The sequence below is a fragment of the Falco peregrinus genome, chromosome 1 (assembly GCF_023634155.1).
Source record: "Falco peregrinus isolate bFalPer1 chromosome 1, bFalPer1.pri, whole genome shotgun sequence".
Taxonomy (NCBI): domain Eukaryota; kingdom Metazoa; phylum Chordata; class Aves; order Falconiformes; family Falconidae; genus Falco; species Falco peregrinus.
This window is the reverse complement of record NC_073721.1, coordinates 18,624,875-18,647,869: the sequence shown is the minus strand read 5'-3', so window position 1 is coordinate 18,647,869 and position 22,995 is coordinate 18,624,875. Positions and strand designations below refer to the sequence as shown.

The window sequence follows — 22,995 nt, the reverse complement described above, 5'->3', positions numbered from 1 at the left end:
GAGGGTTGTCATCAACTACATGGAGTCTAGCTGGAGGCCTGTAGCTAGTGACGTTCCCCAGGAGTCAGTACTGGGTCCGGTCTTATCCAGCTTACTAATCAATGACCTGGATGAGGAGACAGCAGGTACTCTCAGCAAGTTTGCTGATGATGCAAAACTGGGAGGAGCGGCTGATACACCCAAAGGCTGCGCTGCCATCCAGCCAGACCCAGACAGGCTGCAGAGTTGGGCAGAGAGGAACCTAATGAAGTTCAGCAAAGGCAAATGTAAGGTCCTGCACCCAGGGAGGAAACGCCCCACGCACCAGTACAGGCCAGGGGGTTGACCTGCTGGAAGGCAGCTCTGCAGAGGACCTGGGAGTCCTGGTGGGCAGCAAGCCGCCCATGAGCCAGCAGTGTGCCCTGGTGGCCAAGAAGGCCAACGGGGGTACTGGGGTTCGTGAGGAAGAACGTGGCCAGCAGGTCGAGGGAGGGGATCCTCCCCTCCTACTCTGCCCTAGTTAGGCTGCATCTGGAGTGCTGCGTCCAGTTCTGGCCTCCCCGGTTCAAGAGAGACAGGGCACTACTGGAGGGGGTCCAGCGGAGGGCTACGAAGACGGTGAGGGGACTGGAGCATCCCCCTTAGAGGAGAGGCTGAGAGAGCTGGGCCTGTTCAGCCTGGAGAAGAGCAGACTGAGAAGGGATCTTCTCAAATGTCTACAAATACCTTAAGGCTCCGTGTCAGGAGGATGGGGCTGGGCTCTTTCAGTGGTGCCCAGCGACAGGACAAGGGGCAATGGGCACAAACTGAAAGACAGGAAGTTCCATCTGAGTATGAGGGAAAACTTATTTACCTTGAGGGTGACAGAGCACTGGAACAGGCTGCCTCCTTCTCTGTAGACATTCAAAACCCACCTTGATGCAACTCTTGTGCATCCTGCTCTAGCTGTGAAGATGCTTTAGTAGGATGTTGGACTAGATGACCCCCAGGTCCCTTCCAACCTTGACCTTTCCATGATTCTGTGATTAAAGCGACAGAAGACCAAACTCTTAATACATCATTTTCCTGAAATTTAAACTACATAACAGTGATACTCATGTTTTAAATATAGATTTAGTACCTGTGTCCTTCAATCTTCGCTAGAAGCGATGGTGTCAGCTCCAGAATACTTTGCTGAGGTAGTGGTTTTGAGGCCAAAAAAAGCAAAAGGATGTGTATATCTGAAACTTCCATATCACCTCTGAAAGCCTGTCTGTCAGTGAACAGCACCAAATGTAACAAGAAGTTCTCATCAGAGAACTAGTTTGACTCTCAGGCTGAGATTCACCCATAAGCATTTGGGAGCAAAAGGCACGTCTAATTTTTCTTCACACTACTGCACTGGCATCAGAAGAGGGGCCACGGTTGTAACAGTGCTTCACGCTTGGAAATAACCGACAGACAGGGCTGGGAATTGCCCTCCCTCGCACAGAGGTGCCGGCCGGCGCCCGGGGCCCGGGGAAGGCCGTTAGTTTCCCTCACGGATGGGCCCCGCCCCCAGGGCAGCGGCGGGACGACCCGCGCGCCGCTTCGCGCCTTCAGCTCCTCTGCCCGCGCGCGGGAAGCGCGCGGCCCGCCCAGCACCGCGGAGCGCCGCCCTCCCGGCACCTCCCATTGGCTGCGCGAGCTCTCTTTCCACCAATGGCCGAGCTGGGGGGGTGGGGGCTGTGCTGCGAGGGGCCAGCGATTGCCTGCCCGTCCGCGTCGGGGCCGGGGCGCGGGCTGGGCTGTGGCGCTGAGGCGGGACTTGAGGGAGCTGTGCGCGGCGGAGGCCCCGCTCATGGAGGAGAGGTAGCGGCCGAGTGAGGCGGAGAACAAGGGGGTGGAGACGTTGAAATTCAAAGTGGGGCGCGGGAAGGCCGAAAGGAGTCCTGAGGGCCGCCGCCGGGGGCCGGGGGTGGTAGGAAGCGCTCGGGGTTGCCTGGGGTAGTCGGTGTGAGGAGCCCGCCGCTGCTTGGCGAGTAACCGGCATGTGCGGCGGGCAGGAGGGGCAGCGGGGCGGCCGCAGGCCCTCGGGTGAGCGCTGCCCAGGCGGAGCCCCGGCAGGCATCCTTCGGGGTCAGGAGGGTGGCTGCTCCGTCTGAAATTTGGCTGTTGGCCGGATGAGAACAGAACCTTGAATATCGATTTTATAAACTTTAGGTTACGCGGGTAAAAGTTCGCTGTTTGTGTTCGAGGTACTTGGGTGACTGTGGGAATTCTTACGTGCGTTACAATGTTCAGGGAGTTAGAGGCTTTCTTGCAAGCATGGGGTTTGCAGTACAGTTATAATTAAAAATCAATATGGCTGTATAGACACCAAAAAGAAGCCCTATCTGCAATAGATAACTTAGTATTTATGCCTCCTTCCTTATGTCTCATATGTCCAAATACTTGGTTTTCATACTGTCATCCAAAGAGACAGCGTGGAAACGTTACCAGATTTCCTACTTTTTACCTGTATAGAACTAAAACCCCATGCTAAATACATGTAAAATTTGAACAGGGTTAAATTTGGGTTTACAGTTGAAGCTTTCCCTCTTATATATAGGTTGGCTGTTTTCTTTTTCAGATAGTATTATGTCTTTGTAATGAATTGTTACTTCAGTTTTCAGAAGACAGTGACTGGCAGCTCTGACACCATACTTAAGAATGGGTTGAACAACAGATACCTTGTGTTGGAAGTCAGCGTAAAACAGAGAAATGGAAGTGACCCTGAGAAACACTTGACAATTACAGCATCTCAGTCACTGGAAGACACAGAACTGTGCATTCTTAGGAATGGCTGGTAATGCATACAGAAATGGAGATGTCTAGAGAAAGGATGAAATACTGGATTGCTAAGTCAATTTTCTTTGTGTTGCCTTTGAGATGAGTTTTACTGTCTTAAACGTTATTTCAGAATATCGATCACTTTTATCTAAAGTCATCACTATATTAGTGTAATGGATATTTATCTTGAGATAACTGGTGTCATGTAACTTGTGTTTGGTGGATATTGCTACCTTAAAGTTTTAATTTGAGTTTGTACTAACAAAGAGCAAGAAAATAAACCAGCAGGTGATTTTGTTTAAGTGTTGTCTTGCAGCAGTTAGGAGAGTTTTTCTGAATTATGTACCCTCATTGTACATACCAATGTACAAAGCTACGTGTATGAAATGTGTGGTTTTGTACAGTTTGTTAAAATCACCTTAGCTTGAGCTCTGCTGCAGAAGTGTTTTCAAGTAAGGATAGGATTCGAATTTAGGTGTTTGTGCGTTTGCATGGCATGTTACAGCAGAAGAGACTAGCTTAGTCTTTTGAAATACATGGGCTTGCACATGCTGCTTGGCAATGCTTTTCATTTTTCATGAAAAGCCTGAAAGGGTGGAGAAAAGTATAAAACTCCATTTCTTGAAGGAAAAATGTAAAAGATCTTGAACCCTGAAATGTCTAAATCAATAAAAATATTTCTAGTTTTTGCTGACCACCTGAAACAAGTCGTATTGTTAAGTAAGAAGGTAGACCTCATGTAATGAAGAGGTTGTATGCCAGTATAAATGTAATGATACTTAACTGGCTCAGTACATGGATCTGGAATGATTCGAAGTCAACAGGATTTCCCTACATTCAGGCTATTCTGATGAATGATCCAGTACTCAAAATTATTGAAGTTCTGTCAGTAAAAATTCTTCTGTTCACTTTCAGAATTTATTTAGGTCACATTCTTAAAAAAGTATCATAGTAACCTGTTTTAAAGTATGTTGAAACTGATATATTAATATATAATTTCTAATACAGCGTGTGTATAGCTTGCAAATGGTTGTTCAAATGTATTACGTTACAGGGAGTCTGTTCCAGTTGTTCCAGGAGACATAATTCATTTAGAAGGGGAGTGTAGCTCCGGTACCTGGGTCATAAATGAACAGTCTGGATACCTGGTTCTTTACCCAGATCTGCTGCTTTCTGGCACTGTGATCTCAAATAGCATTCGATGTATGAGAAGAGCAGTGCTGAGTGAAAGGTTTAGGGTAAGTGTTCTAGAGCATCAAGTGTATTAATGGGTTACTGTTCCATTGAGGCTGGTGGTTTAGCTCAATGGTAAAACTGTCTGAGATGCCGTATTGCAAAATGTTGTTACCAGCTATTCGTAATGTTTATAACATGGAATAATTTAGAATGCAAACTGTCTATCTAAGGTTGGACTTATTTTGAGAATTGCAGCTAAAATAATCCTGTATTCTTAATATAGATAATGGGACAAAGAAATGGTCTTCCCACTTAAAATTCTGGCAACTCTTTTTATAATCTGTTGCCATGGTTTTTGTGGATATGAATCCTTTGTGAGGGATGTTCTACTTGCTGCCCTTAGGAAAACATAGCCACACTTGGCCAAGTATAAAGCCTCTGAAAAAAGAGAGCCACTTCATTTAAGAATTGGTGTGGGCTAACTCTGGAATGTGAATCCACCTGCTGGAACTTGAAAGGAGGAAGGGTTTCTTGTGGTAGTGCCCTTGCAGATATGTGGATGTCAGAGAAGCAACAGCTACCAGTTTCAGCCGAGGAAAACTTCCAGAAGTGGTAGGAATATAAATCCAAGGGATTTGTAGTGCAGTGGTAAACAGACTGGCTGGGAGCCTGTGGCTGAAACAAGAAAATTAAGTACAGGAGATTAAGAGTGTGAAATACTGTCAACCCTTAATTAGAGGAGTAGTGGGAATAAACTAATTGTTTGCAAGGGAGAATGCAGAGGGTCCTTACTCTGGGATAATACCATCCATTAGCTGAGTGCAACCTTCAAGTGCCATGTCTATGAAAGACAGCAGTAAATACTTCAACCACAGGGATAGATTTCCAGTTGTTTGGTGATGGCTTGTGCAGAGGTCATAGCCTACTACCACTTTCAGCTCTTAGGAGTCTACAGAGCCCAGTCCTGGTGATGGTTAGATGAGTTTCTGAGCCATTTTGGTGATATTTGGAATAATTTTGTGAATTGATAACACAGAGGAAACTGCTTCATGTAAAATATAATACCTGTAAGATTGTAAAGGCTTTTGTGTTAGGAAATACTGCTATTAATACTGCCCACAGGCAAAACTTGCTCAATATTTATTTTAATCTGTGCCTGTTTCGCACCTGTCAGTCACATAAGGGTAGTATCCTAAGGTTATCGGAGTTGGGGTAAAAAATGAGAAGGCAATAGCAGAGACCCATTTAAATTAGGCTGTTTTCACAGTCAGGTCTGAACAGACATTATTTAGTGAGGTGAAAGCTCTTACCGATTTTGCAATTAAATGAGTGTAGTCCATAATGTGCAGCAAATAAAACCCAGAAATTTTATAGAAAAGTTGGCGTGCAGTGGGTGTAAATCTTTGTGTGTGTGTGTATATATATAAAAATATAAAAAATGTGTGTTACATAACATCTGTTGCAGGGCTCAGAGTCTGGTTCGCGCCAAATGCTCATTGGTACAATTCTTCATGAAATTTTCCAGCAGTCGGTCACAAATAATTTGGCACAAGAAAAAGTAGAAGAACTAGCACATAGAGTTGTGTATGGACAGAAGTATCTCAAAGAAATGTAAGTAGCGTTGCAGATGTCTTATGTTTGAAATACAGGGTGGGAACACTTGAACTAGCAGATGGAGTTCTACATTAAAAAATGTAGCGCTAGTACCAGGAGAATATTCTGCTAAGTGACCTTACTTAATGAAACTTGGGTATCTTTTAGTAAGATAATTCCCTGTCTCATAATGTAATTTAATTTGCCTTCCCTGCTGAGCTGCTTCTATAGATCCGAACTATGCTTCTGAAGTAACTATATGTGTGGTTTTTTTTTTCTTTCAGGCTGAGCAGGTCGGAGTGTTTGTGCCTGTAACATTAAACTTCCAGGCATCTCCCATAGCTGAATTAAATGTGACAAGCATAATTAATTTTGGTGCTCAGGAGATGAACTAGAAACTTGTGACTAAGCAAGCATTGACATGTGTGATATTTTCATATTCTTTATCAGGTTACTTAGAGGACCTGTAACTTATTTTTCTCTGCAAAGTAGATAGAAATGCTAGCCAAATAAGTAGTCTCCATATTTCCATCAAATGGCAAGATGAATGACTGTCACTTCTAAGATTTTTACTGCAGACTCAAGTAAAATCTAGTTCAAGTCATGTAAAAAAAATACCCCAACTATATCTATGCTTTACATATTTTATGTTGGGCAATATCTGTTGGTCAGTATCTGTTAGCCCCAGATGGGTTGGAAGCTAGAATAGAACCAGAGTAATAAATCTTGTTACAATTTTATCTGCTCTAGGTAGATATTTTGAATTGTGACTGCTAAGGTTATTTAAAGGCTTTTGTGTCGTTCTGAGCCTCTCTGAAACTGTTGATTTGCAATTCCTCTTTGCATATGTAGGCTACTATTTGGATTAAAAAGTAAGTTGTGTAAGTCTGCTGGTTGTGGTCTGTTGCACTTGTGTGAACCTTTGTGCAAAAACCCACTTGTTTTTTTCTATGTTGCTGTAGAGTAATAATGTTATTTCCAGTGAATGCCAGCAATGAATTATCTAATGCCACATGATTAGGTTCTGCTTAATAAGACTTCTGCTTGCTTGTGTATCTGTAACTGGAGCAACTGCAGAGGATCGTGATTCCTTTCCAATTAAAATGGTTTGAAGCCTGTCAAAATGCATGTGAAAAACAAGTAGCAGATCAGTCTATTCAGACAAAAAGCAAACTGTCTTTTGCATTTTTTTTAAAATGTTTTCAATTTTGCATGAAGCATAGGAATAGCCATTTTTAAATGCATGAGTCTGGTACTCCTTTCTTGCATTCTGAGAATTAGTTGGGTTTCATTAAATCTACTGTGCTGATGCTTTCATTATGCTACATGTGCAGTTTCAAAAGTTACACCAGAAATGAACATAGTGTATTCTGTCTCTTGTAATGGATGTTCAGTTAAAATTTTATTAATTAATCAATTGAGATGAACCTTAATGAATCTGTCATAATCTACAGTTCATAGATGTTTTTAAAACTTGACAGTTATTTCCATTAACTTGAGGCAAAATCTTGTTAGAACCAGCAGCAAGTCTAATACTTCTGTATTCTTAATGTGTATGGCTTTATCTTTTAGGTATCACTTCAATCTGAAACAAAGAGAAATAATGCAGGAAGTGGAAGAATATTTGCCATCATTTTTTAAATGGGCGGATGACTTCATGTACAATCCAGCTAACCAAATTAAAATGCAACTAAAACTGTAAGAAGCCAGAACTAAAAGTTAAAACCATTGTACATTGTATATCCTGTTTTGGTTCGCTTTTAGTTTCTATAACAATACTTAAACAAATCTGCTCAGTGGTATGGAGCTAATTCATGGCCTTACTGACAAAATAGCTCATCTTGAAAGCTGCCTGTTTAGCTGCCATTGTGAGTTCTGGGGAAGATAATAAGACTGAGGGTGAACTGACATAAGATTCTTATTGGTCTTAAAACACTTCTAAATAGTGTGGTACAAAGAAATTTTAGCAACTGGAAAAGCAAGCATATTTGATCTACTCACTAAGCTAGAAGTTATTGTCAGTATGTGCAAGAGTACAAATCAGAATGTGAAACTATTAATGAAATGTAATTCTTCACTAAGATAAATTTATCAGTGAAATGGTGATTTAACTCAACTGCTGCTGAGCTCTTGCCTATGGCTTCTTGCAGTTAATTGTAATAACCCTGGAGTGTTAAAGTTGTAAGTGAAATGACAGGTCTGAGTAAAATCGATGTGCTACTTTCCAGTGTATATCATTAAACTTTTTGGAGAAACTAAGTGTTATAGAGCATGGTTATTCAGAAAAGACCAAAAACTATTAAAAACAGCTTAAGATTCTTTTTTAACTTTGAATTTTAGGTGAATAGCGAAACTATGTGCCAATGTGCAATTTAAAGTAACTTTCTGATATGATGCTTCCACTGTTAATGGGTAAGGTAGTTTGTGTGAGACTTGATGCACTTTATTTCTAATGCTAGTGCCTAAAGAGTGCCTATAATGAAAAAATGTGAAATACTTCATTACAGAACATTTTAATGTTTAAATATTAAGAATTAAGGGAAACTGTTAACTTCTGATTTAACTTTCTTCCTAGGTCAAGTGGTGAAAAACCTGAAGATTCCTCTTCTAAGATAGAGATTGTAGGTATCGTAGACATTGAAGAGAATATCTGGTCTCCCAGGTTTGGGTTGAAAGGAAAGATTGATGTTACAGCCAGGGTGAAAATCCATCGCCAGTCTGGAGTACAGTCTAGGATAATGCCATTGGAGCTCAAGTCTGGCAAGGAATCTAACTCCATAGAGCACAGAAGTCAGGTACAAAAACAAATGTCTAATTTCACTGTCAGTGGTTACCTGTATTCTTTTATTTTATTATGACCTGTTTTCTCTTAAGAATGTGAAACACTTTGTATGTGGTATAATCTAGATCTATGTTCTGCTGATTCTGGCATGCCCAAAGCTGCTGATACAAAATGAAAGTGAACTGAGGCTTGAGAAGTGTTTACATTTGCCACTTCCAAACACATTTATAGTTTTTATCCTGAAATATCTGTTGTTTAGTCTTTTCTTAGATTCAAGTATTAGGTGGAGGCAAGCTGCTTCAGGAATTATTGTACATCTTTCCAGATAGCTGGCCTGATCTAGAGGAGGTAGCCTTGTTACAAGTTTTTCTTAAGGAAGATGCCTTTTAATTGAAATCCTTGATCTGGTGCTTACTGCTTACGGCTTCTAGACGGTAATGGCTGCTTAACTGTATAAATTATGGAAAAGCTAAATACAGCTTATAATGTATTTTGGTTTTAATACACTGTAAAAAGTTTATATAAAATGTTTGCAGGTTGTTCTGTATACACTGTTGAACTTGGAACGGAGAGTTGATCCTGAAGCTGGATTTCTTCTTTATCTTAAAACTGGTAATATGTACCCTGTTTCTGGAGCTCGCATGGACCGAAGAGGTAAAGTTGTTCCCCTTCCCCAGAAACCATAAAACCATATTGTTGGTAAAATGAAACATTTTAGTAATAGTTTTAAGGTTTACTCTCAGGAACTTACTTGTACTTAGGGACATATTGCTTGTTATAATGTTACTAATTCCAATAAGCTTATGTTAAAAACTCAATTGTTTTATTAACTCTGCTAGGATTTTGCTATGAATACTCACTACTTAGCTGACTAAAAAGTTGATGGGTTGTTACTTCTGAGTTAGAAATTATTACGGATAAACCCAAAAACATCAGCTTAGTTTGTTCTTTTCTTGACAGAATTAATGAAGTTAAGAAACCATGTGGCCTTCTACTTAAAGCACAGTACATATAAATCTGCCATAGGAAGACAGCGTTCACAGCTTGCTGCTTTGCCTCCTGTCATTGATGACAGTCAAGCCTGTAAATATTGCTCCCAAATACACAATTGCTTTCTATACAGCAGGTAAAAAAAATGTGACTCGTGTTTTTAAATAAGCTTGAATAATTGTAGCTTTTGATAACTGTGATTTCATTTTTATGGTTGGCATTTTCATAATTCTTTATGGAGGAGTCTTGCACTGCAAAAGAATATTCCATAGATCCCGCTGCAACTTCCATAGTGCAAGTCCTTGATCTTGCAGAGACTTAATGTGTTTGCTCAGGTGTGTCTTCTGCAATAGAAAATGAGAAATCTCAACAAAATATTTGATGATGAGAGCAGGTTTCTTTTAGATCTGTGTTAATAATTATGATTTTAATAAGCTATATTCTTGCAATTTGTTGAAATGGGCAATCTTTTGGGGCTGAATTAGGGCTGGACAACAACTCTTTCACTTGGACTTTAGAAGATTGTTTCCATATAGAGCAGGGGTCCTCAAACTTTTTAAAGAGGGGGCCGGAGCACGAATGAAGTGGCAGGCAGCCATCTGTGGCTGCTTGGTTCCCACCCCCCCCCCCCCCCCCCAACCCCTGGCGGCAGGGGGGGGGGGAGGGGAGTGGGTGGGTTCTGTAAATACCGGGAGCTGGATTGAGGACCCTGGGGGGCTGTAGTTTGAGGACCCCTGATACAGGGTATCGCACAAGTAATGATACATTGGTATTACTTCCAAATGTTACTGCGTCTCCTGCTAAAGAGGAGCCATAAGCAAATATTTGATACATTGTCACATAAAGTTATAATAGTTTTTTAAAAATTCCAGTAAGTTTGTCTTGTCTTTATGCTGCACATAAACCAGAAGCAAAATTGTATGTTGAACAGATCAAATGGTTTGTTGGAACAGGATAGCTTTTGGGCTGATTTTGTGTAAATATAATGCCTAGTTGTTTTCAAAATTGTAGTGGCAAAATTGTATGTTGAGGAAGCTAGATTTGTGGGCATGCATGATATGTTTTTTGTAAACTGGTGTTTGTGAAATACTACTTCGAATATTAGTTGTTACAGCAACAGAATTATTACTGTGTAGCTATTCACTTCTGAATTAACTTTTTTTCTCTTTGGTTGCATTTTGTATAAGTGATTAGGTATACCATCTCACTAATACTCAGTTTTGAGATAAATTGACTTGTAGTCTGCTTGTGTATTAACTACTAAATCCCCCTTGCTTAGCTATATCTAATCTCAATACAGTATTCATATGTTACAAAAAAAGGAACAAAGGATCAACTATCTGAATGTATACAGTACTATCTTTGAAATGTCTTTAATTGGTATTGGTCTTTGACTAACTTATTTTCCTTAGCTCAAAATCATAGAGATGATGTAAATGACTAGTATGAGACTGTTCATATGAACAAAGGATACAAATTCAACTTTATTTCAGTGATGGTAGATTATTCTATTTGGTATGTTAAGGTATATATTTAGATTGGCATTACGTACATATGGACTTGCAAGGAAAAAGATGCAAGTTGACTCTTTCCTGTGTTTTGGTTCTACTCCTAGAGCTGTAGAGCAAAAGATGGACAGTGTGTGTCTTCCTCCTGCTATGGTACCCATTATTGAAAGAGAGACCCAGCACCTGAAACCCTCTCACTTAGAGTATTTCAGCCTGTGGTATCTATTGTTAACCTTGGAGCTGCAAAGTGGAGAGGGTAAAAAAGGATATAAAAATATATGGATGATACCTGCTTTGGAAAGGTAAGATGTAATTTCTAATTTGGTACAAATGATGCTCCCTTCAGTAACTGGAAATGAGGCACTGTTTCTTGTGTTTTCACTACAAGAACTAGAAATTTGCTAGTGCTTGTAGAAATAGTCAAATATGCTACTTGCATAGGTAGGCTTTTTGTGAGATGTGACCTAATGGAGACATTAGCCTAATAACGCAAATACAAACCCAGTAAATCTATGATACTTGGGTTTTTGTTGTTGTTATGCATAGGAAGGAGCAAACTGCAGCCTCAGTCTTCAGAAGCAAAAGTGGTACAATTCTGTGGTACAATTCTGTTCTCTTGACATCTCTGGGGGAAGAGGCTGGGTGCTAGCTGTGAGACCAGCTCATTGTGCTGGTGCCCTGAAGGTTTACTTGGCAAACAATGATGCATTTTGGACCGTGCTTCTAGGCATGGCTATGAACGTGGGTAAAAGCAGACTAAGGGCTCTTGTTGGCTGCTGTATTGTGTTATTATACATCACCTGGTCCAGTAGCTCTAGAAAAAATAATTGGCAGTTTGTATGCTCATTTCAAGGCATCTGTAAAAGTGAAATGTAGCTAACTGGTTTTAAGTGAAACAAGCAACTCTACAAGCAAATATGGAACAGCTTAGTGGAGTGGATCCATACATTTTGGTATTTGTTTTTTAACAGGAAATTATAGATAACTTTAGTCTAAACATTAGAGTCTGTTCTTGGAACAAATACAAGGGTTTTACATATTTTTACAATCCTTTTCTAGTCAAAGTCTCTATTGTAAAGTGACTGTTCAATCTTCCTGGCTCTTGTGTGAATTTGGGTTGAGGTTTTTTTGTTGCTTTGGGGATTTTTTGGTTTTGTACTTTGATTTTGGGGGTTGGTATGGGTGGTGTATTTTTTTTACTTGTGGACATTTCTTTTAAAATTTCTTTTACTGAGAGTATCTTGATACTAAATATCTTTTTCTAATACTTTTAGAGAGAAGGCTGGAGATTGTGTTGGGAACATGGTCAGAGTTGATGAAGTGCAGGAAATTTCCAAGGGACAGTATCTACATTTTTTTCAACGTAGAAATGGTGCCATACCTGGAAAAAACTTACTGGTTGGCGATAGAGTGGTTGTGAGCGGAGAGGAAAATGGTTTACTTGGTTTGGCTACTGGCTATGTTAGAGAAGTCGGTGTGGCAAAAGTCTCCTGTTGGTTGGACAGGTAATAGAACAAAAAGGAAAAACATCTGTTTAAAGACACTATGATACTGGCTTCAGGAAGGGTACTTCTGGGTGTCCAAAAAGCTCTGAATCTTCTTGCTGGGCTTGGGGAAGAACATTCAGAAGTTCTTTTACATTGATGGAAAATGTCAATACTTGGTCAGTTGTAGTTGCTAGTCTAACTAGGCTGTTTAAATAAAAGCATGCTTGAAAACTCCATTTACTGATGTCTCCAATATGAGACTATATGGATACAGTGATTACAGTGTTAATAGTAACTTTCATTGTTCAGACTGTATTGGCTTTAAATTGGGGTCTGATCATGTTTTATTATTAACACTGAGTTATTAGTGTGTTCTGGCTGTTGCTTCACTCTGGGACCTCTGAAATGTATCCCTTAACACTTAATAATAAGCCTTTAATCGTCAACATACTGCTTGTAAACAGAATTATTTTGTCCGTGTTACTGTCGTCCTTCAGGAATTTGTCAAAGCTCCCCGAGAACACCATATATAGGTTGGATCACGAGGAAGGAGATTTTGGTGTAGGAGTCCCTTTTGAAAACCTTTCTAAACTGATGGAAGATTCCCCAGTCAGGTATAAAAAATCAGATTAATTTCACACTGTCAATATTTTGAGATAGTTTCTCAACTGGTAACTTTTATTGTTTGGTTGGTTTTTTTATCCACAGTGAAAGGCTCCGCAATTTGATAATTGACTTCCACAAACCACGTTTTATTGAGCGTTTGAGCTCCGTCCTTCCTGCAGAAGCAAAGGAAACTGTTGCAAGTATTTTAAAGGGTACAAAGTGACTTTCCTCAAAACCCTCTGTTGTACATCTCTATAACCAAAGCATTTATCACACTAATTATAAGGGGTTTTTTTCCTACTTTGGGGTCCAGTCCTAGTTTTCTGCTTAAAAATTAAAAACAAGTTCTTACCTTGCATGTCTTCCTGTGATTAAATTAGTCTTGAACTAGTTGGAAGACCTGACCAGATACTTGTTTGCAACTTTATCTTACTCTTGTTAGTTGCTGCAGCTTGCAGTTTCAAACAGTGCCATATGATTACCTCTCTAACCTTTGCAAAAGGGAAGAACAGGGAAGGCTCTTAAGACACGGAAGCAGACTTTGAGGGAGTGTATGGAGATGAGCTTTAGTGTAAGCATTGACTTGTATTATCCCCCTTGCTGACTTGTTGGCTGCTCTGTAGTGTGTGATGCTTTGTGGCACTTTTTTTCTTAAAAACAAAATTTGTTTAGGTATGTGGCAGTGTTTCATATTTGGTGAGAATATTTCATTGTTCTCTTGACAGTTATTTCTGAAAGAAAATTAACTGAATTCTCTTAAAGCAGATGGAACTTTTTATAAAACTCAGTCTGAAGACTTGTTTTTTCTTGCTTGAGTTTTGCCTAGTCCAAATAATCTGGAACATGCTGCTTAATTGCATCAGACTGGGAAAAAACAGCTCTGGTGTGATGTTTCTTCTAAACAAGGTGATGCTGTATGTGCAACTCATTTCCCTTTGCTTTGAGCCATATGCTTAAACATGAAACTGGATATGATAAAATAGGAATGCCTATACGCAATATCATATGGAAGTGGTCGTTTATTGGGAAAAAGTCACAAAAGGTCTAAAAAATAAACAAGTCTTCAGTGACTTATTTCTAGGACTGTAGTGCAGACACTGTACTACGTGTCTTGTGTATTATGTTTGGTATCATTACTTCATCAGAACCTATAGACTTACTCTGCCCAGTTCTTTTCTAAGGGCTTTACTGGAAGAGGAAACTATAGATTTGTTTTATTAATCATTGTAATTAGTAACTGCTAAAGTTACGAAGTGTAGACATCTCATTTTTATTTTTCTTCTCGAAGGTCTAAATAAGCCTCAGAAACAGGCAATGAAACAAGTGCTACTTTCGAAAGACTACACACTTATTGTGGGTATGCCTGGAACAGGAAAAACTACTACAATATGTGCTCTAGTAAGATCGTCTACCCTGATGTTCAAATTTTTTTTTTTGTGAGATTTAGAGGATAGCGTTAAACAAACTGTGTTTATACCATACTGTCCAGAATTATTTGTCATGGCTTAGTCTACTGGTATCTGCTTAATTTCGAAGAAGAAAATGTATTTCTTCTTACTTAAGAACTTATGTTTGGTAGAATTAAAAATGTATTTTGTGGAGTAGGGTTCTCTTTTCTTGTGTAGGAATATACGTGGGAGGGAGGACACTGAAGTGTGATACTTAATCACTTCTGTGACACTTTGATGTCGAGTTTTTGGGCCCCAGATATCAAGAAGTCCTGAAATCCTGAGTTACAGCTCAAAAAGGCAGTGCCTTGAGGAAGTCAGTAACTTGACCATTTTAAGTTGTGTAAACCCATGGTGCTGAAGCTATGTGCAGCCTGCTAGCCATCTCCTCTAGTTGGTGGTTCTCTTTCCCCGGGAATGGATGTAGGATTCAGGCTGTTGGCTGAGCAAGTTTTTTCTTGAAATAGCAGTCATGTCACTTCCAGTTGTCATCAACTTGTGGGGAAGGAGGAGGCTGGAGAGCAAGCAGCTGCTGCTATTATTGGATCCACCCATTCCACTGAATCTGTTGTGGCTAGATTGTCATGGAGAACAGTGTGGGAACAGGCTGTAGGACCTATTCTTACAGCAGGGATCTTTAGAGTGCAGTTCCTTCTTTTCAGTACACTTGCAGATGTGCATGGGTGTTTGTAGCTCTCACTGTTGGCAGCGTGTCGGGTAAGCCAGCTGTTCATGAGAACCTTCAGGTCTGTTGCCCATATTGCTTGGACAATAGCTAGCTGGTAGATCTGGCCAGGAAGACTGATATAAATGAAGTCATACTTGTTGACTCCCTCCAAAACATCTTGTGTTTTTTACCTAGAAAACATGGGATTGTTGATCCTTCCATATGAACTAACAACTTTCTTTTCTTTCCCTTTGTATTCATTAGGTGAGAATTCTTTCTGCTTGTGGCTTTAGTGTTCTTCTGACTAGTTTTACACACACTGCTGTAGACAATATCCTGCTAAAGCTAGCTAAATTCAAAGTTGGTTTCTTACGCTTGGGGCGAGCTCAGAAGGTTCATCCAGATATACGGAAGTTTACAGAAGAAGAAATTTGCAAGTCCAAATCAATTAAGTCCGTAACAGATTTGGAAGAGGTCTACAATAGTCAGGTGAGAAAAGTGTTTTTTGCTAGTCCTGCAAATTATTATGGATAATTACATTAGTATTCTGGTTATTTGAATGCTGCAGAGAAGGAACCCATCCCAAGGGTGAGTTACTGCCATAAGAAGTCTGAGCTGACAAAGATACTCAACCTCTGCATCACTTCAGTTTCTTTATAGCCAATAATGACCCACATTAACAGTCTAAAAGTTGAAAATCATTGTTTATGTACATACAAAGTAACTTATCATTGTAAGTAATAAGTCCCCAAAACTCCAGTGCTTTTATCTGAGATCTTATGTGGAGGAGTGGTGATAAACTGCTGCAACCTCCTCCATCATTATTCACATATTGCTGCTGTTTGTCCCTTTTTCCCTCCCACTGGTGCTTGTTGTGCCACTTGTACATCAGCAGATGGGGAAGAGGAAGTGATGTGCTGGCCTGGCCAAACACTAATTTTTCATTGAAAGAGTAGTGTTACTGGTGTGGATATTAATGCAAACCATAATGGGAGCTGGGTAAACTGAGTCAGTGGCAGCTTTGAATTAAATTTCTTGAAAGAATGTAGTAGTACATTCTTTCATTTACATAGTAGTTGGAGTAAATGCCGACTTTGCAAAAGCTGCCATTTACTTTTTGTTGATAGGCATTGCAGGGGAGTGATTGAAGTCATAAGGGAAGTGACTTGATTCATATTTTAGTAATTTTGGATTGCTTGCACTGGAAGCATAGTAGTGGGAAGAACTGTGCTACTATTGTTTTGTTTGCTCTTTGGAATTTACAAGAAAGAGCATCATTTTCCACAGTACTTATACTGGCACACTATGTGAATTGTATATGCGTAGGACCTGATATCAATCTGAACACGTGGCAGGAGCAATTTGCTACAGTCTGCTCTAAAGCTGTTTTATATTTGTCACTTGCAATCAGTGCAAGAATGTGAGGCCAATATGTACGTAAGGTGTGCTTGTCTGATTTTTAGGATTAATAATTTAATTTCTTGTATTTTACTTTTTAGTTTAGTTTAATGGGAAATAATTGTTTTTTCTTTTAACCTGGAAAATGTAGTGCTAAAGATGTAAGACGTATCTTACCCTTAAAGCGTGTCTCAATTTTTCAGCCAGTGGTAGCAACGTCTTGTATGGGAGTAAATCACCCCATCTTTGTTCAGAAGCAGTTTGATTTCTGTATAGTTGATGAAGCTTCCCAAATAAGTCAGCTTATCTGTCTGGGCCCGCTATTCTGCTCCAAAAGGTTTGTGCTGGTAGGGGATCATCAGCAGCTGCCTCCACTTGTACTGAATGCAGAAGCAAGGTAAGATAAAATGCTGCTGGACAGTTACTAGTAACATGAATTCTGGGAAGGCTCTTGCAATGTTTTGACTGACATGTTTTTGGGTTTTTTGTTTGTTTTGTTTTGTAACAGAGATCTTGGCATGAGTGAAAGCTTATTTAAAAGGCTGGAACAAAACCAAAATGCTGTTGTCCAATTAACTGTGCAATACAGAATGAATAGGTATTTTAAATGTCTGTTTCTTGCATTGGGGTTTTAATGTGGGATTGAAACAGCAAGATTTAATGTTTTTTTCTTGCTTTTTAAATCTTCAGTAAAATTATGTCTCTAAGTAACATGTTAGTGTATGAAGGCAAACTGGAATGTGGTTCAGAGAAGGTGTCAAATGCCACTGCTAACTTGCCCAACCTAAAAAAATTGAAACTGGAGCTTGTAGATGCTTCAAAAACATGGTTGAAAGAAGTACTTGATCCAGACACACCTGTGTGTTTTCTGAACACAGAGAAGGTAAAGTTTTATGTTCTCCTTTCAAAACTGTATTTTTGATGAAAGTTCTCAATACAGTCAACACGTAAAACTTCATACAGCTTAGGTAGGGTAAAATATATAACTTGAAAAAATCATTTTCTAGTTACATGCAAAATGTGCAATGTGCAAGAAAGGTTGTTAGTATAGCTGATCAGTTAGGGTGGTACAACTAGTGGTGGAAACACTGCATCTAAGAGCAGCCGGAAAGATTAATGCGGATAATTCAGAAAATACTGTATGTGCTACAAACTTTATGCTCATGTACAGAGTGTAGCTTAAAACTGTGTAGCCATATTGGGTGCCTTTGCAACTGTAGAATGACATTCTAGGCCAAAGTTGGTTTTGGGTTTTTTGGTGTACTATGCAAACAAAATATAAATATAAGCATGTGTTATCATAAGTGAGACCTAGCTTTTAGAACTTTTTTCCTCTAAAAGTTTTTGGCTACATTAATGCTAGTGTGGGTATAAACCAACTGTTAATTAAAGCAGTGCTTTTCTGCTTGAAGAAAACTTGAGCACGTGCAAGTTTAGAGGCTTATTAGGTGTGATTGTGTGATTTTTTTTTTTATTTTTTCAGAATAGTGAATTAAAAAAACACAACAACCCAAAACAGTACAGGTCTTAATTAGTTGTTATGTGACAGGTTGTAACAACGGTTAGACTGAGTGCATGATAGCAGTGTAAAAACAAGTTTGATTACAGTACCTATTAAGCTGTGTAGCTGTTGAAACTGCTGTTTTGGAAAAGGCGGTGGAGTCTTCTAATATGTAGGAAAATATTTTCTGCTTCTGTAATCTATGCGACACACTAAAAATACACTGCCATGTAAAAGAAGCTTGGACACGTTGCAGAAAAATAGGATTCTTGCTGAAGTATGTGGTATCCTGCTTAAGCAACACAATAGAGACTACTGTTTTTGCATGTGGCTGGAATGCTAGAATAAACTTGATGCAGTGCAGATGTACTGCCTTGAAGACCAGTATATAGAGTTGCAGCACTGTTGCATATGGGTTTATCAATCTATTAATTTTTTGTTTATTTACCATGCTTTAGCATGTGAGACGTTGAACATAGATTACACTTAACGAGCTACCCAGTCAGTTGAATTCTTGGATTTGTGAAGCTTTTGATGCATATTGTACAACTCAGGTTCCATGTGTACAGTGGTACTGCTCTAGCAAGCAGATGCCACTTACCTGGAATACTCTTACAAATACTATGTATTAACCCACACGTTAAACATTAGAGTGATCTCCAAATTCAGCCATTCAGATGATATTGGTGTGGTTGTTTGGAGAAGTAAAACTGATCGTAATAGGATTCTGAGAGTGTTGCTTTAAGTCAGACTATACCACGTCCTGCTTTAAGTGGCAATGCTGTCATAAAAATGTAGAAGGAAAACTGAACAGAGTGGCATCTAAGAAAACAAAGTTGATGTAAGTCATTAGTATCAGTGGCAAATAGTGGAGTGGGTAAAATAGTAAATGAGTAAGGTAGTAAATGGATTTCAGAGCTGGAAAGCAGTTCAGTGTATGCTCAGTTTTAGACTGCTCTTAAGTAAAGAGGTTTCAACTTGACACCAGATGTTTACCTTGCATGACAGTTTACTAGAAGAATGATAACATCAGGGACACGTTTATTGCTAATGATAATATTTAGACTTTAGCAAAGGCAAGAGCTAAGCAAAGAGAATAAATTATAGAGCTGTGTTACAGAAATTACAAGTTTACATTGTAAACTTGTTTCTGGCTTTCTGGTATCATTCATACATGATAGAGCGAAAGTAAGTTAATAGTTAAGAAATGTTAAATTCAGGGAGTACTTTTTTTTTTACATTTGGAAGCTTAAATTTAGTACTACCATTTTGGATAGTTTTTCCTGTAGTTTTAAATGTAGGCTTTCAAGTATTAGGAAAAAAAAAGCCTTTCTGCCATGGGCAAGGGGAAAATTCACTGTAAAAAACATTAGATGAAAAGCATTAAAATAAAATTCTGATATAAAATATAGTTTGTTCTCTTACCTTGTCAGGTTGGGAAATGTCGTTTGGTTTTTTTTTTGGTTTTTTTGGTTTTTTTCCCCCTTACAGTTCTCACTATATATTGTATGAAAAGTCAGATGATCAAGCTTTGGCAGTTCAAGGTGACTTGCTAGTACTAAAACTCATTTCAGCAGATTTTTTTCAACTCGCTTTGCAAATGGAATGTTCTGAAGTTACTTTGCAGTATAGGCTTTTATACGCTAAAATTTTGCATTTAGGCTTATTTTTTATTAAAACTGTTAGGATAAATAACATGTATGATACAGTGAGTTAGGGATCGGAATGTAGTATGCTATTGTAGATAGCAATAGTAGTAATTTACTGTTTATATTTTTGAAGGTCCCAGCACCAGAACATGCGGAAAGAGGTGGTGTCAGTAATGTGACAGAAGCTAAATTAGTGTTCTTGCTCACTTCTTTATTTATTAAGGTATCTTTTTTACATTGTTCAGAGGGACAGTTTTATAATGAATCATTTTTACATCGTTATAGTGACTGTATGTATTGGGTTATTCTTTGAGGCATAGTCTTAAGGATAAACGTAAGGTTGGCTACCACTAAGTGTAAATGTGGAGCTTGAGGTCTGCATTAAGTTCCCTGTCCCTTGTCTGGCTGGATTTGGGATGCAGAAAAAGCTGGATGCCAAATTACTTTAAGAGATGAGGACATTATTGTGAGGGAGGGAAGAGATGAGAATTTGTCTTCCCTATTTCATCCAACCGGTTTCAGGAGTAGTACAGACTAGTGGTTCTGAATGTTTACCTCACCATTTGAGGAAGAAAGAAAAATGGCTGTTTTGGATTTCGAGGATATATGCCTCTGTGCTAGGTTAAGATGAAGCTTGGGAGCTTGCAGTAACGAATATTTTCTAATTTCTTTAGTTAATACCAGTTATTGCTAGAGTTCCATAGACAATTAATTTAGATACAATATCTTGCAGCACTGTTTGGGGGGGGGGGGGGGAAATTATCCTAGAGGGTCTTCTGACAGTAACAGGTATCCCAAGCTAACTGCAGTGACGTGACTTTTTTTTTCTGTTTTTTCATTTAGGCTGGCTGTAAGCCTTCAGACATTGGCATTATATCACCATACAGACATCAGTTAAAAACAATCACTGATTTGATGGCAAAATTGAATGAGAACAGAGTGGAAGTCAATACAGTAGACAAATACCAAGGAAGAGACAAAAGTATCATAATTGTATCTTTTGTTAGGAACAGTAGTGATGAAAATGTAAGTTGGTTCTACTAACTTTGTTGCAGTTAATTTTAATACTTAGATGAATTTTGAAAATCTGTGTTTTATCTACATTAAATGTTGACATTTAAGTAGGAAAAATAAAAGCAAGTTACATTTGTTTTAACAGCTTGGCACCCTCCTGAAGGACTGGCGACGTCTTAATGTTGCTATCACGAGAGCCAAGCACAAACTGATCATGGTGGGCTGCGTTCCATTCCTGTGCTGCTATCCTCCGTTAGAGAAGCTGCTCTGCCATTTGCAGTCTGAGGCAATGATATCCTTTTTCTCTACACTGTTTTGTGAAGGGGGGAAGGTAAGATTGACTTACTGAGATTAAGATTAGGGTGGAAAGGTCTTTCATTATTTAGGATATATATTCAACATCAGCAACGAGGTACAAAATGTACTAATAAAATATGCTTGAGATCAAGCTAATAGTGAAGGTTCTAAAGCCACCTGTCTTCAAAAGCAGGAAATTCCGTGCTGATTTGCAAGTCAACTTTGACTTTTTTTTTTTTAATTTTGAGGCCTGAATTTTTGATGTTTAATGCTTTCACACTTTTTTTTCTGTTATTGTCCTAGTTTCTTGGCATCTTAATGTCAGTATGGTGGTTTTCCTCAGAAATACCATGCATTTAGACGTATCTGGTGAGAGAACAGTTCATGAATAATGTTGCTAGAATGGAAAATGGTGTAACTTTCAGATGACTTGTTAATTTTTCCTTTCTGTCAGGCATGGTACTCGGTTTACTCTAACTATATGGGTGTTTCCATCTTCTGTTTAAATAGGGAAGACCTTGGCAGCTCCTTCCTTTGAAAACACCAAGACACATTCAAACCAGTCTTGTGAAAGCGATACGTTATCAAAGTGCTTCCTTAACTTGCTACATCTTCAATCTTCCAGCAGGGGCTCATGAAAGTATCCACAAATGTAACATTTTATGATGGCGAAGATGGAGAGTTTTACAGGCATTCACATATCTTCTTCTGGTGCTGCTCAATGTAAATAACTGATTCGTAGGGTATGAGTGCTGATGTGTACTGTTTAATCTGAGTGAAGCCCAAACAGAAATTGCATTCAATTATTTTAAAGGTTTCCTTTCAGTAAAATGACACCGCATGTTTGTTTCTTTAATAAGCCGAGTTGTTTCAGTACCGGTATACTTGTAACAAACCAGAAATATGAAGGACTTGGTTCCTTCCCATACTTGGATGGCTGCTTGTACATTCACTTTCAGCTTGGTAAACACTCATCTGCATAGGTGAATACGAAACACTTGAGGAGGAGGGGGGTAGCAAACCTATGCTGCATCAAGTCATAGTTTCCTGGGCTTAGTTTGGTTTTAAAAACTTCACTGTATGTAAAATACATTCTAATTCCATTTATTAGAATTCCTAATTAAGATGCTGTGGTGTTGTGCTGTTTGGAAAAAAAAAATTAGGATAAACTTCTTTCTCTTCTTCAGAACCTCACATGCTTTTAAAAATACTGAAATCTTCTATATTTATATACATAACTTAATTGACCTCATAAAGATCCCTTGATGACTTCTCTAATCTCTTGATTTTTGCATACATCTTTGAGACGTGGTGAATCATTTAATCTCATCCCTTTTTATGAACTAATGTATTTAGCAGATAAATCTGAAGTGAAATGCTGCCCAGTTGAAGGTCATAGTAAAACACTGTTATACTACCTCATACTCTAGACTGTTAGTGAGAAGCTTCTTTCAGAGATCACTGGTGGAAACATAAAATATTTTTTTATTATTATTCTTAAAAACCATTAGTATTTGTTTTCTCTTGGATCCATGTCAAATAGTTGTGTGCATATAGTTCCAGACAAACTTCCAGATGTTAAATGTGGGCTTTTTCACTCTTTTTGTTTGTTTTTTTTTTTTTTTTTTAACTGCTCCTTAACTTTTGTAATACTTGAAATAAAATGTTGATGTTGGTTTTGTTATAGTTGTTTATATTTTGTTAATATTTTATATTGTGCAAATATTTTTAACAGTGCGAAAATAATTTGAATAGCTGACAGGATAGTCTCTTTTTCAGGTGAAAATACATGCTTCATCAACTGTATGTGCTCTGGGTTTTTCAAAAGATAAAAATTATACCCTTATTACAGTAGTGATTTCACAATAACATATCATTGTCTAGAAATATTTTTCTATGTTTAGGATCTAGGTGTACAAAAATCTTTAAGACTTAGCTTATCTGTTTTCCTGGCTAAGCATAATTTCATATAAGAACTTTTCCTCATGCTATTAAAGTTAATAAATCAATAAATTGGAGGCATTGCTATCCCTCCACAAAGTTGTGTGAGGAACAGTCACAGGAACAATTCCGTGTTTCCTTATCTACTTCTAATATGTGTTCTTTCTTA

The 22,995-nt window shown here is 38.7% G+C and overlaps 1 protein-coding gene across 1 annotated transcript; it reads left to right on the top strand.

Moving 5' to 3' along the window:
• Positions 1–1,687: 1,687 nt before the first annotated feature.
• On the top strand, positions 1,688–22,569 carry DNA2 (DNA replication helicase/nuclease 2). Its single transcript, XM_055789800.1, has 21 exons — positions 1,688–1,809; positions 2,606–2,785; positions 3,824–4,007; positions 5,411–5,556; positions 7,111–7,236; positions 8,114–8,333; positions 8,857–8,974; positions 9,281–9,446; positions 10,926–11,120; positions 12,093–12,323; positions 12,803–12,919; positions 13,014–13,123; positions 14,200–14,309; positions 15,291–15,515; positions 16,628–16,821; positions 16,933–17,022; positions 17,115–17,307; positions 19,708–19,797; positions 20,418–20,600; positions 20,734–20,882; positions 21,497–22,569. The coding sequence occupies exons 1-21, from the start codon at positions 1,799–1,801 to the stop codon at positions 21,549–21,551; spliced, it is 3,093 nt and encodes a 1,030-aa protein (XP_055645775.1). The 5' UTR covers positions 1,688–1,798; the 3' UTR covers positions 21,552–22,569.
• The last annotated feature ends 426 nt before the right edge of the window (positions 22,570–22,995 follow it).